The sequence below is a fragment of the Myxocyprinus asiaticus genome, chromosome 44, assembly GCF_019703515.2.
Source record: "Myxocyprinus asiaticus isolate MX2 ecotype Aquarium Trade chromosome 44, UBuf_Myxa_2, whole genome shotgun sequence".
NCBI lineage: Eukaryota > Metazoa > Chordata > Actinopteri > Cypriniformes > Catostomidae > Myxocyprinus > Myxocyprinus asiaticus.
The window spans coordinates 33,774,530-33,790,210 of record NC_059387.1 but is presented as its reverse complement, the minus strand read 5'-3'; the positions used below and the strand labels follow the sequence as shown (position 1 = coordinate 33,790,210).

The 15,681-nt window shown below is 40.3% G+C and overlaps 1 protein-coding gene across 1 annotated transcript; it reads right to left on the bottom strand.

Annotated features, from left to right (window-relative positions):
• Window positions 1-11,124: 11,124 nt before the first annotated feature.
• Window positions 11,125-13,332, bottom strand: LOC127434599 (noggin-2-like). The gene has a single exon (XM_051687438.1). It carries the CDS (start codon window positions 12,475-12,477, stop codon window positions 11,845-11,847), a length of 633 nt encoding a protein of 210 aa, XP_051543398.1. The 5' UTR covers window positions 12,478-13,332; the 3' UTR covers window positions 11,125-11,844.
• Between the last annotated feature and the right edge of the window lie 2,349 nt (window positions 13,333-15,681).

Genomic DNA, 15,681 nt, shown 5'->3' with positions numbered 1-15,681 from the left:
TGGTATTAGTATGTTTTTTTTAGATATAATGTGCTATTCAAAGCATTAACATGTCTTGGAGTTCCATGTAAATTCTATAGTATCATATATGTATACAGTAATCATTCAGAACCATGGTATATATTAAAGCACCATGGTACATGTACTATAGAAATGCTTGGGAATGCCATGTCAATTCCATGGTAATATGGTAATTAAAGCACCATGGTCCAAAGTACTGTGTATGACTTTGGATAAAAGTGTATTTGCTAAAATACAAATGAGCTATTTATTGAGGAAATACTACACTTTGCATCTAGTGCAAAAAGCATCAGCAGAGATACAATACCTTTAAAACAAATATTCAGGACTTTTTAAAGGAACAGTTCACCCAAAACTTTATTTACTCAGCAACATGCCATCCCAGATGTGTATGACTTCTGCAGAACACAAATGGAGATTTTTAGAGGAATATTTCAGCTTTTTAGGTGCATACAATGGAAGGGAATGGTGACCAGAACATTGAAGCTCCAAAAAGCACATAAAGGCAGCATAGAAGTAATCCATAAGACTCCAGTGGTTTAATCCATGTCTTCAGAAGTCATTTGATAGGTGTGGGTGAGAAACAGAACAATATTTAAATCCTTTTTTTTTTTTACTATAAATCTCCACTTTCACTTTCACTTCCACATTCTTCCTTTGTTTTTTGGCGATTCAAATTCTTTGTGCATATAACCACCTACTGGTTTGGGCTGGTCAAAGGTGGAGATTAATATTAAAAAAGGACTGCTAGCATGGTGTATTTACCTGTGATTTTGTCAACATGAAACACTGTTGTTCAAAGGAAACCTTCAACATTTAAACACTTAGACGTGATTCAAGACAATGCTCATGAAAAAAAAATACAATTCAGGGAAAGACATTTTCCGAAGCAATGAGACGAGTACACCTCAAGGCACAGTAAAGTACATCATTAAAAACATGAGAACATTTGGAACAATCTTGAATCTGCCCAGAACTGGACATCTTCCTGAACTGAGTATCTGGGCAAGAAGACAACCAAAATGCTTATGGGACCTCTTAAAGTGCTTTAGTGCATCATATGCATGAATAAAAAAGGGATAGTTCACCCCATAATTACAATTCTGTCATTTACTCAACCTCATGTCGTTCCAAACCTTTCTGTGGAACACAAAGTGATGACAGAATTTTAATTTTTGAGTGAACCATCTCTTTAATAAGCCTTTAATTAGCAAAAAGGGACTTGAGAGACTCCGTAATTTGCAGGAAGATTTAATGGTCTGATAAGCCTAAAATTAAACAATGTTGATCTCATTTCTAACCACAGTGTGTAACACCAACATTAGAAACAGCACATCGCTCAGTAAAGGACATTAGTAGAAGCATCGTGTGTTTGTTGATATTTCTCTGTGGCATGGACTGGAAAACTCATAAAGATGGAAGGGAAAATGATTGGAGCAGAACCGAGAGAAAACCTGGAGTAAAATGTGCCACAATCCGCAAGAGTACTGGGAATTTTAGGAGGATTCGCCCTTTCAACATAACTGTGAACCAAAAAATACAGCCAAAACCACACGAAAGTGGCTTCAAACCAGAAGGTTAATGTCCTGGAGTGTCCGAAACAAAACTCACAGCTCCATCCAACTGAGCATCTGTGGAATTGAGCTATTCACATTCAATTTCTTTGATTTTTATGATTTGATTTGGATGGTTTTCTTTTACCCTTGCATTTTAGGGTTCTTCAAGTCGATGAGTGGAAAAATCCCAATGAAATGCATCGTGCTTACATGCTGTAACACAATAAATCGTAGAATTTATTGTTTTTATAGTCTTAGGGCAACTGGGACTATTGATCACAGTCTCAAAAGATTCTGAATCACACATGTGGCTGTGGCCATATCCAAGTGTTTTCGTAATATGCCGTAAAAGAGTCATTTCTCAATGAATATCGCCCATGCGTACGTGTGTGTGTTGAAGTATGTGTGAGTTTCTCAGCTCTGTGTAAGCTGCTCAACAGTCTTGTGGTATTTATGGCACCATTCGGTAGCATTTTACACTGATGTTGTATGTGTGTGTGTGTCACTGTGTGTGAGAGGTCAGACAATGAAAGGATTTCAACAGACAGCAGCAGCTGTCTCGTCCTGCCCCACAAACTGACCACAAACACTTCACACATGCATATAAACTTTCTGTTTGTGACCGATACACTCCTCTCTGGACACTTCACTCTTTTGAGTTTGTGTGTTTGTGTGAGAACACTAAGCTACTCCAATATAGAGCCTCTGTAGAACTTTCTCGAGTGGGAAAATATAAGACAAGTGCACCACCTGCTGTCAACACTGAATACTTGCACTTTCAGGTAGAATATGATAAAAGGAGATCAGAGTGAATCACATTAAACATGTAAAGAACATGTCAGAGTCATATTTCACCCCAAATAATTAAGTAATTATATTTTAAGCAATTTTTTTTTGTTTTTTTTGTTTTTTTTAAGAATTTTTTTTAAGACCGTTATGATTTCTGGCATTGAGATGATAATAATAATAATAATAACAACATTTACATTTTTCATTTATTTAGACACAACTTTTCACAGAATTTGTTTTATTTTTGAGTGAAGTATCCCTTTAAACGAAGTTCACCCAAAAATGAAAATTCTCTCATCATATCCTCACCCTCATGCCATCCCAGATGTGTTTGACTTTCTTTCTACCGCTGAACACAAATTAATATTTTTAGATGAATATTTCAGCTCCAAAAGGTCCATTCAATGGAAGTGAATGGTGACCAGAAATTTAAAGCTCCACAAAACACATAAAGGCAGCATAAAAGTAATCCATACGACTCCAGTGGTTTAATCCAAGTCTTCAGAAGTGATATGATAGGTGTGGGTGAGAAACAGATCAATATTTAAGTCCTTTTTTACTATAGATCTTCACTTTCACTTTCACATTGTCCTTTTGTTAATGGCGATTTGCATTCTTTGAGCATATCGCCACCTACTGGGAAGAGAGGAGAATTTATAGTAACAAAGGACTTAACTATTGATCTGTTTCTCACCCACACCTATCATATCACTTCTGAAGACTTGGATTAAACCACAGGAGTCTTATGGATTACTTTTACGCACAAAGACACATTTTAATACATTATTATTTACATATTAATTAAGTTAATGAGAATTTAATAAGAATAATTATTAAAAAGAACGATAATTACAACAACAACAAAAAAAAACACTCAATAGACATTCTGATGCATTACGGTAATGAGAATTTGGGATTTAAATGTGCCTTAATTTTTGTACATTATTTTTCGCAAAAATAATTTTAATAATCCTAAAATGGGCTTCATTTTCTTTATGCAAAATAAATATGTATTCTAATCAATTTATTATAATATGTTATCATTAATTATTACAAATATTTACTTTATTATAATATGAATAATTTATTTTTTATTTTTATTTTGATGTTGCTGTGAAATGTAACCTGGACTTATCGTGAGATTCACCGATTAAGTTGTTAATACGGTTACACTGTTTCAAATACCAGTATACACACCACTGACTGAGTCAGTCATCACCATTTACAAAGAGTGACCAAAGCAATGTACATTTTAATCTTCGATAAACTTATTCAGCAAACTTTTAATTCAAGTAAGGAAAAAGAAAATTCATTTAGGAAATACATGAATGTGTGAGGAGATTAATATTCATTTCATGAATATTTATGTCTTTAATCATTTACCAGGAAATTAATATTAAATTAAAGTATTTTTAAATTTCTTGTTGGAAGTTTAATGTTGTTACTCTCAAAAAATATTTCAATCTAGTTTTTAAATTTAAGCATTTCAATTGTATAACATATTTCATCAAACTCAATTGAACAATCTTTAACTTTATTATATACAATATAATAACTCACACACACACACACATATATATATATATATATATATATGTGTGTGTGTGTGTGTGTGTGTGTGTGTGTGTGTGTGTGTGTGTGTGTGTACTGTTTATATATACAGTGCATTCATAAAGTATTCAGACCCTTTGCTATGACACTTGATTTTTAGCTCAGGTGCGTCCCATTTCTCTGGATCATCTTTGAGATGTTTCTACACTTTAATTGGAGTGCACCTGTTGCAAATGTAATTGATTGGATATGATTTGGAAAGGCACAAACCTGTCTAAATAAGGTCTCACAGCTGTAAATGCATATCAGAGCAAAAACCAAGCCATGAGGTCAAATGAACTGCCCGCAGACCTCAGAGACAGGATTGTGTCGAGGCACAGATCTGGGGAAGGCTACAAAAACATTTCGGTTGCATTGAAGGTTCCCAAGAGCACAGTGGCCTCCATAATTCTGTTGTTTGGAACAACCAGGACTCTTCCTAGAGCTGGCCGACCGGCCAAACCGAGCAATCGGGGGAGAAGGGCCTTGGTAAGAGAGGTGACCAAGAACCCGATGGTCACTCTGGTTGAGCTCCAGAGATCATGTGTGGAGATGGGAGATACTTGCAGAAGGAGAATCATCACAGCAACACTCCACCGATCTGGACTTTATGACAGAGTGGCCAGACGGAAGCCTCTCCTCAGTGCAAGACACACAAAAAAGCATCTAAAGGACTCTCATACTGTGAGAAACAAGATTCTCTGGTCTGATGAAACGAAGATTGAACTGTTTGCCAAGTGTCATGTCCGGAGGAAACAAAGCACCGCTCTTCACCTGCGCAGTACCATCCCAACGGTGAAGCATGGTGGTGGGAGCATCATGCCGTGGGGGGGTTTTCAGCGGCAGGGACTGGGGGACTGGTCAGGGTTGAAGGAAATCTGAACGCAGCAAAATAGAGAGATCCTTAATGAAAACCTGGTCCAGAGCGTCAGGACCTCAGACTGGGCTGAAGGTTCACCGCCCTTGAGTAGCCCAGCCAGAGTCCGGGCTTGAACCCAATCGAACATCTCTGGAGAGACCTGAAAATGGCTGTGCACCGACGCTCCCCATCCAGCCTGACAGAGTTTGAGATGATCTGCAGAGAAGAATGGCAGACAATCCCCAAATCCAGGTGTGCAAAACTTGTCACATCATACCCAAAAAGACTTGAGGCTGTAATCGCTGCCAAAGGTGCTTCAACTAAGGACTGAGTTAAGGGTCTGAATACTTATGTCAATGTGATATTTCAGTTTTTTATTTTTAATAAATTTGCAAAGTTATCAAAAATCTGGTTTTTGCTTTGTCATTATGGGGTATGGAGTGTAGATTGATGTGAAAAACTTTTTAATAATTTAAAGCATTTTAGCTTAATGCTGCAAAATAAATAAAAAATAAATAAATAAATATATATATATATATATATATGTGTGTGTGTGTGTGTGTGTGTGTGTGTGTGTGTGTGTGTGTGTGTGTGTGTGTGTGTGTGTGTTTATTTTTAATATTCATGTTTAAAATTGCAGGAACATGTGAAAATAAAGTAATTCTCAATTAGCATATTTCTCTGTTTTGTATAAACTAGTCTTATTTAAATACTTCCAAGACAAATAATAAGATGGGTATATATATATACAGTATATTTGGTTATAGATGAGATCATAGATATTTGATGTTTGAGGAATAGGTAAATTACAAGTTAATTATTTTTTGTTCCGTAACATGATCAGATGGTCCCGTACATCTTTTCGTGCATCATATCATTTGACATCATATGATACACTGAATAAGTGTGTCCTTGTGTGAAAGTGTATTTATACACGAAGGCATTATATATCGTGTGTCAGTCAGTAGAGGGCAGTGCAGCATTTTAAAAGTTATCTTTATAAAACAGCATTAGACTGATCTCTGACTGCACAAAATCTATTACTGAGTCCAATCAATTATAGCCAAAAAAATAAATAAAAATAAAACTACAAAATGATGTCTTGATGATTAAGCAGGTAGAAAAGTGACCAACAAAAGAAGCAGTCTGTCATTACTATCACACCAAAAAACTAGACTAGCTGAGAGCAAGGCAAACATTTTCAAAAGTTGAAGGGACAGATATGGCCAAACAGCACTAGCAGAATTATGTACAACTGTTACCTAAAATTTCTGGTTGCCATGGAGACCAGGTCCCGAAATCTGGTAAGCGGAGTTTTCTGCAAGATGCAAAAGCATGCAAGCATATGCATGCATATATATATATATATATATACACACACATGTATATATACTGTATATAGAGAGAGAGAGAGAGAGAGAGAGAGAGAGAGAGAGAGAGAGAGAGAGAGAGAGAGAGAGAGAGAGATTTACATTTTCTGAGAGAAATGTGAGTGGGTACCTGTGCAAAGGTCACCTTGGATGCTAGGGTGTTCTGAGTGGTTGCCAGGGCGTTGCTATGCAGTTGCAACACCTGATATTCTGCAGTCTGCCAGAACTCACTCTCTCTCTGTTACACTGACGCAAGTTAAATGCTTTAATTCAAACTATTCAGTGTTGCAGATGTTACAATAGTATTGGACACTTAACTCACGCATAACTCATTGCACCACGTAACAAAATATCAAAGTAAGTGGCGTATGCAAACAAATGCTGCTAGCAGCTATAGAGCATTTCTCTGTACTAATTTTACTTTGAAAATAAATTATGCTTGCTTTGGTATTTTGTTATCTAATCAAATTACATTTCACACATTTTTAAGTGTGGCTTTAAGTGTCCAAATACTTTTTTGGGCCACTGCATATAGTAAATGATGTCAGAAGACATGCTAATGGCTACACCTATAGAAAATACTCATGCCGTGTGAATACAGAAAAACAACATGTTGGAAATGATCGTGTGCATGTGTGCATTTGATTGTTCTGACCAGCAAACTATTCATTTGTTTTGATGTGTTCATTTTCTAAATATCCAACTATGGGATCTTAGCCAAGCATATCTGAATTTTATGGAAGTCGGATAATGCTCCAACCCAACTATTAATATCTGAAATGTTCAGGTTTGTGCCATCTCTCTTTAATGGAATGCAATGTATGTTATGGAAAAGAAGACATTGACATAACACCAACAAGCCCAAAGCTACACCAAAAGTCTGTTTTATTAAAAGCAATTGACTCTGAACTTGCAAGCGTCCATAAAACTGTAGCACAGCTTCTGGATTCCGTACTGGAATCTTTCTCAAGCACATGCATTTACACTTTGTCACATACAGAGATTGCATTAACCACACAAATGCACACACACACACACACACACACACACACACATTCATCATGGCATTACAGCAACTGTTGGTGGTCCCTACGGCAAATAGGAGTAGGAATATCACCCACAAGACAAATGGAAGTTTCTCCCACACTCTCTCTACACCAAACATTTTTAATATATATACATTTTTTCCTTCAGAAAGCTTTCTCTCTTACTACGCAGAACCAGAACCATAATTAGTGTTGGATTTTTTGGTTACATCCTTGTACAGAACTGTAGTTTGTAATAAGTGAGTAGTTTTGCTTTTGTTTTCAACATTTAGAGCAGTCTTCGTGCACACTGCATATTGGTGCATTTACTCACTTTACTGAGTGAATTATACAATGTCTATTTTAAGAAAATTGTAAAGTAATTTTTAGGGTGCAATCTGTTGGGGTTTGTCTCATTTGGCCATATATATATATATATACACACACACACTGATCAGCCACAACATTAAAACCACTGACAGGTGAAGTGAATAACATGTATTATCTCATTACAATGACACCTGTCAAGGGGTGGGATATATTAGGCAGCAAGTGAACAGTCAGTTCTTGAATTTCATGTGTTGGAAGCAGGAAAAATGGGCAAGCGTAAGGATCAGAGCATCTTTAACAAGGACCAAACTGTGTTGGCTAGACGACTAGGTCAGAGCATCTCCAAGACAGCAGGTCTTGTGGGGTGTTCCCGGTATGCAGTGGTTAGTACCTACCAAAACATGTGAACCGGCGACAGGGTCATGGGCGCCCAAGTCTCACTGATGAGCGTGGGAAGCGAAGGCTAGCCTGTCTGGTCCGATCCCACAGAAGAGCTACTGTAGCACAAACTGCTGGAAAACTTAATGCTGTCCATGATAGAAAGGTGTCAGAACAAACAGTGCTTCACAGTTTGCTGCGTATGGGGCTGCGTAGCCCGGTCAGAGTGCCCATGCTGACCCCTGTCCACTGCCGAAAGTGCCTACAGTGGGCACATGAGCGTCAGAACTGGAACATGGAACAATGGAAAAGATTTTAGATCATGTGGACTGCTGGGTGCGTGTGCGTCGTTTACCTGGGGAAGAGATGGCAGCAGGATGCACTATGGGAAGAAGGCAGGCCGGCGGAGGCAGTGTGATGATCTGTGCGATGTTCTACTGGGACACATTGGGTCCTGACATTCATGTGTATGATACTTTGACACGTATCGCCTACCTAAAAATTGTTACAGACCACGTACACCTCTTCATGGCAACGGTATTCCCTGATGGCAGTGGCCTCTTTCAGCAGGATAATGCATCCTGCCACACTGCAAACATTTTTCAGGAATGGTTTGAGGAACATGACAAAGAGTTCAAGGTGTTGACATGGCCTCCAAATACCCCAGATCTCAATCCAATCGAGCATCTATGGGATGTGCTGCACCAACAAGTCCAATCCATGGAGGCCCCACCTCGCAACTTACAGGACTTAAAGGATCTGCTGCTAACGTCTTGGTGCCAGATACCACAGGGCACCTTCAGAGGTCTTGTGGAGTCCATGCCTCGATGGGTTGGCGCTGTTTTGGCGGCACGAGGGGGACCTACATGATATTAGGCAGGTGGTTTTAATGTTGTGGCTGATATACTGTGTAGATATACATATATATACTATATTATTATTTATTTTCATGCAAATTATGTTGCTCCATCAATGTTCAATAAAAACAAATATATTTTTTCAATCTTGAGACACTCTGTAACCAGAAAAAAGCTAATTTTCCTTCAGGTGTGCCTTTAGCCTGTTTGCATTGTGCCCTACCAATATATAAACCATATATCAACATATATTTCATATGTGTTTATATTGCCAAATATCAGATGTATAGGGGAAAACGTATTTTTATCTAAAAAGTAACGTTTTCTGGTATTTGTGATGTAAATGTACAATAAATGGCTAAATAATATCAGTACTTGTCATGTTTTTGTCGATGTGCCGCCCGATACCGATTGCAACGAAAAGTGCTCAATCGGCAAAATGTTGCCATGGTAACCACCCTCCTCAGGCAACTTCGTCACGTGCAATGCAAATTCTCATTCGGCACCACTCGAACAGTTCGCTAAAGTTAAGTGTTATTATTATGTAAAACAACAACGTTTTTTGTGATATATTTGTGATTTGCATGTATAACAAAGTGATAAATAATGGCTTGTCATGTTTTGTCGACCAAATGCCTGATACCAATCGTACGGTAAAGTGCTGGAGCTGCAAACTGGTGCCATGGTGACCCCACTCCTAGGGCAATCGCAACTTCAATAGCGTTTATATTTGGCAACAGGTGGAAATGTTATGTGAATGTACAATAAAGCCATAAATAATTACGTAATACTTATGCTTTGTCCATGTGCCAGGAACGTTGCCATGGTTACCTCGTTCCTCTTGCGAATGTAACGCAAATGTGTTGTTACTTTTTCTGTGTGGGGGGGTTGAAAGACTAACTAAATTGTGCCCAAGACAAAAAATGACCAAAAACGGCAATTGAGAGTAGGGTGGCCAGGTTTTGTTCCATGGTGGCCACGGCCACCCTGGCCACTCCCTAGCTCCGCCCCTGGCGGGGGAGCATTTACTTCATTGGTATCTCTGTTTTTTGCCTCTGCCAAGGACAGAAAACATTGTGTTTAACTTTAGTCTCAAAGAACTCACTGATTCACTCCAACTTTGGTTATATTTTTAATGATGAATACACACACACCCCCAGCCTCTCACACACACAGAAGGCTGAAGTGCTCCGCCAGTCTGACGGCTGGGTGTTTTGAGGGCTAGTTTGTCGGGGATTGGCTTTCACACACACAAGCTGAAAGGGTTACTGTTCAATCTATTCTGCGCTCGCCAGAGTGCGCGGCCGAGTGGCGCCGGCGCGTCACACACACACACATACACGCAGCCTCCTCCAAAAAGCCCTAGACATCATCAAGAAAAGAGAGCTGACAACTGCCCCCACCCTGCGCCAAAAACACAGCACCGCCAGAGTATCTGTCACAAATAACACACACATGCTCGCACCGAGCAACTTTCACTGCCTGTGCAATCTGTGCAAACGATCTTGACGTTGAAATGACAGCCATTTAGGAGGCGTGATTCACTGCGTGTGCGTGTGTGCCTCTGGAACATTGAAAGCCGCCGCGGTTTGGAGTGAGTGTGTGTGCATGTTTGTGACGTTGCTTTTATGAGTCTCGTATCTCTTGAACTCTCAGACGGCATGTTTGCTGACTAATTAACAGTCTAGTACCGTCAGCATCAGTTCACCATTGTGGAGGGCTGCAGTCTTTGTTTCTTACGCCGAGGCTTTTGGACGAGTCTCGGGCTCAGATTTCTGTCTCTCTCGCTTGTTTTTAAGGAGCTCTGACCTTTTTTCTTCCCCTTTCCAGAAGTAGTAGCCTAGCCAGGAGCGATTGCCCCTCTCTCTGCTCTATTTCACCAATGACAGTGTTTGAAAATGACTGCATCATATTTTAGAGTTGTGTTAACATCGGCGCGCTTTACGCACAATGAAGTACAGCTCTACACTGGCGGGCGCGGTGTGTGTCGTGGCCCGTAAATCAGACGTTTACAAGCCGCCTCTGACACGCCACGACACCATCAGAGGCTGTGGAGTGTTTCCACACCAAAAACAGCACTGTAGACCAACTCACTGCATTGTGCATGCACGGATCCTCTCCAGCTCTGGGAAATGGCAGGATATGGGTCTTGTTACGTCAAGGTCTTGGGTTCGAGTCCCAGGGAACATACACTGTATATCTGTGGGTTCCTTTGGATAAAAATGCATCTGCCGAGTGCATACATGTAAAGGATTACAGTAGAAACAGTTCATTGCCAGTTCCTGCATGCACAACTTCATGACAAATATATGCAACAGAGATATGAAAAATGTATCCTTTAGTCTGACATAAAACATTATATTTTATTGCTAAAACCATTGCATTTACACTGACATGTTTTTTTATTATTATTATTACTTTTATTGTCTTAAATTCATTTTTAAAACTTTTCAAGTAGAATTTCTGATATATTCTATTCTCTTTATACTCACAAACGTTAAAACAATAAATAAAACATACACATTTGCTTTCGTACTAAAATAATATATGATTTCCAAAAACGCTGAGTTCAACGTGTATAATTTTTACCCTCAGCCTTTTTTAAAAATATTTTAATTATCACAAACATTATTGATATTAATATTTGTACAAAACCTCTAGGCATCATTGTAGTGTATCAGTTTTTTTTTTCTTTTTTTTTTTCAGTCAGTACAACAGTTCGGATGAGGAAAGTGAACTTCATCATTTTCATCTTCATAATTGCAATAAAAATAACCACGGGCTCTTCCGGCTCGAAGTGCTCCTTATGAGATTATGGTCCTGTTCCTTTAACAAAAATAGCTGCATTCTTCTTTTCTTCACTAAAATATGTACATGTGTTTGACATTTTGAATTAAAAAGCTATTTATAAAAAATAGATTCGCTATGTGGCGCCACATCCCTGTCCGTGGGTAAACAGTGCAATAATTCATATAGATACTCTCCCAGTCCGTGCGCGTCCAGTCCATGGACATTCACTCACTCACACACGCGCTCGCGCTCGCACACACGCAATCATTCATGCACCGCTCAGCACGCGCACTTGCACTCGGAGATTATGGGATACTGCACCTGGATCCACGTGCAGTGCTTCTGCCGCGAGAAGCCCTGGCAGTGCCACCGGAGGAAGGTCTTGGTGACGGACTTGACCGGTTTGCAGAACATACCCTCGGGGAGAGAGCACGAGCGCTCGCTGAAGCAGTTCCCCTCCTTGATGTAGCGCGGCCAGAAGCGCACGCCCAGGTCCTTCCAGGCGTACAGCACGGGACAGTGCGTGTGCGTCCACAGCCACTGCAGGAACTTCCGGCGCGCCTTCTTGCCCACCTTGATGCGCTTCCCGTACGGCGTCTCCGTCAGGTCCAGCTTCTTGAGCTCGATGGGCATGGGCGCGCGAGGTCCCGGCACGTCCGTCGGCACACTCGCGTTCAGGTGGACGGGCAGGAGGATGGACATGAAGTTGGGGTCGAAGTGGCTACCCAGCTTTTTGCGCAGCGTCCTCTCCGAAAGGTCCTGCTCGCGCGGGTCGTACTCCGGGTCGGGGTCTTCCTTGAGGTCCGGCACGGGGAGATGCTCGCTGGGCGAGGGCCGCAGGCGCAAATAAGGCTGGGCCGCGGTGCCGTGCGCGCACAGGAGCAGCAGCAGCAGCGCGTGAGAGATGCCCATGACTCGTGTTCTGTCTGTTTATAGAGTGGAGTTGGCCCTCACTGCGCCCTCACACACCCGTGCATAAATAGGCCAAGCGACAGCACGAGTGAGATCCTTTTAATAGACGGCCGCGAGGACCGGAATGACATGGGACGGGAGCTTTTTTAGCGATCCCCCCTGGACACTTCAGGTGAGGCCTGCCAACTAGCCGTGTAAAGTGGTATCCTCATCAGCGTTTGATTCCCGTTTCCAGCTACTTTCCTAGTTTTGTCTGTGGGTCACCATGGCAACGCTTGCTCTCGGATGGGATGGCACAGTCTCTGCACCCTACTTTTTTTTCCCGGGTGGCACCCAAACTGTCGTTTGAAATGTCAGCGCGCCCGCGGAATGGAGCACGCCTCAGCCAATGTTATTTTTACGCACTGCTTTTATGAACGCTCTCTCACACACACACTGACAGGCTCCAGCCCGTCCCGCCGAACCGGCGCTGCTGAACCGGGACAAGAGCTGCTCAGTCTCTCCAGAGAGCTTAAACACAGATCCTCAGGGGACGAAACTTGCAACCAGAAGCTCAAAAGTGTCAGATATTTCACACATTTCTTTATCAGTCCCGAATAGATAATCGTTTTTTAATGCTCCACCGGTCCGAACTTTTCACAGAAGCGTGAAAGTTCCGACTTGTGCAATCACTTGTACGGTTGCCTACACATTCACGTTGAGAATTCCAGTAAATATATGTTGCGTGTTCTCTAGAACCAGTTGCGGTGCCTTCATATCCCTGCTGTCAAAAGTCCTGTCAGAAAACGCAGCTTCATGGCAGAGCGCAAAACCAGTCCAAAACCCGCGCGCCGGGTCCCGATACAGCGAAGGGCACACTGGAGAATGAGTGCGTCTGGAGGAGAACTCCTCTCTTTCCCAAGTTAAATATCCCCTCCCCTTCCCTCCCCCGTCAGCTTCAAATGTGTGTGCGCGCGCGGGGGCCATGCAGCTCACCAAGAACCCTCAGTCTGACTGACAGCAGAACACACACACATACAATGAGACCCCTCCCAAACATATCCACACACACACATCACGCAGTGAAGGAAAATATCTGTCACAAAAGCACTAGATTTATCACGGGAACAGCAATTATCAAGCAGAAAACACACATTTGGGATTTTCCATATCTTGCACATTCCACAACACTAACCCACCTATTATGATGGGTTACATGCTTTGCAGAAATAATGTTCAAGTGGAAACTTCATATTTCATTCATACCGCATTTAAATTACACTTTTGAGTTGGATGCATCCGTGCACAATCATTGACTTCGAAAATTTTGGGGCTCCTTGCAGATTTTGGCACATTGGTCAACGACATGACGCTAATTTTTGTCCAGATCTATTCAATTATTTTAAAATACATAAAAAATGCAATTCACACAAAACAAGTACTTGAATACACCTCTTCTATAATGAACATGATTTTCATTTCTGTTCAAAGAAATATATGTATGTATATATATATATATATATATATATATATATATATATAGTACTGTGCAAAAGTTTTAGGCACTTGCGAAAAACTTTCAAAGTGAGGATTTCTTTAAAAAATAATGATATAAATAGTTTTCATTTATCACTTAATGTCATATAAAGTCCAGTAAACATAAAAAAGCTATATCAATATTTGATGTGACCACCTTTGCCTTTAAAACAGCACCAATTCTCCTAGATACACCTGGACACAGTTTTTCTTGGTTGTTGGCAGATACGATGTTCCAAGCTTCTTGGAGAATTCACCACAGTTCTTCTATTTATTTCAGTCTGTCTCAATTGCTTCTGTCTCTTTATGTAATCTCAGACTGACACGATGTTCAGTGGGGGGCTCTGTGGGGACCATGACATCTGTTGCAGGGCTCCCTGTTCTTCTATTCTAATATTTTCTATTTACAAAAGTAATGTTTGTGAGTCTAACATTTATATTTTCTGTTGACACACTAAAGCTGAAGATAGAAATAACCATCTTAAGACAAATGCTTTTGTGAAACATTGTAAGACTTTTGCACAGTACTGTGTGTGTGTGTATATATATATATATATATATATATATATATCTTCAAAGATGTTTTTGAAAACTTTTTTGAATTAATGATAAGTGCATGGAAAGTATTTTATTACCTTTCACTTAATGGTCACACCACATGATAATCATTAAATCGTTTAATTTGATTGTAGAAAATGCTACACGTTTTTCAAAAATATATGAAACCAAATTGAGCACAAATATGTTGGTGTGGCTCTCCTTATGAGGACTCTCCATAGACATAATGATTTTTATACTGTATGAACTATAGATTCTATCCCCTAACCCTAACCCTACCCCTAAACCTAACCCTCACAAAAAACTTTCTGCATTTTTACATTTTCAAAAAACATAGTTTAGTATGTTTAAGTGAATTATGGGGACACTAGAAATGTCCTCATAAACCACATTTATAGCATAATAACCTTGTAATTACCAGTTTGTAACCTAAAAAAATGTCCTCGTAAACCACACACACACACACACACACACACACACACACACACACACACACACACACACACAGGCGAAATGGCTTTTTCCCAGGGAAGAAAAAGACAAACACGCTGTTGAAGTGCTTAGGAATCCAATAATTGGTCCATTAAAGCGCCTCTGGTCTGTGTGGAGGTTTGTGGATTCGCGCTCGACCTTTGCACTCGCCACTGGCAGGAACCAACGCGCATGAACTCTCGGGTCACCAAATAAACGGGCGCAATTAAGTGTTTAAACGGGCCACATAGAGAGACGCGTCACCCCTCACAGCGCCAGAACTCACGCGCAATGTGCGGCCTGATGCTCAAATGACGAACATTAGACGGGGAATCGTGCAAAATAGCTGGAAAACAACAACGGGAATGACGTCAAACATCATCCGGTACCGGCGCACAGGTGAGCAGGACACGTCTACATCTATGAAAAGTTCAAGAAACATTTAAACTTATTTAATTGTGTGTTGCATTGCAAAATGTTTAGGCAAGACTTTATATATATATATATATATATATATAGGCTACTGTTTACTGTAGGCTACATTAATTAATGATATGTTGAGCTTTCTATGTATGTAGTAATATTTGTTTTAACGAAAGTTAGTTATAATGTAGTGTTATTTGAATAGCTTTTATGTGTTCTGGAATCAGTGTGTGCAAT

Excerpts from the sequence above, each read along its gene's own strand:
- LOC127434599 (XM_051687438.1), bottom strand. The coding sequence starts at position 12,477 with ATGGGCATCTCTCACGCGCTGCTGCTGCTGCTCCTGTGCGCGCACGGC.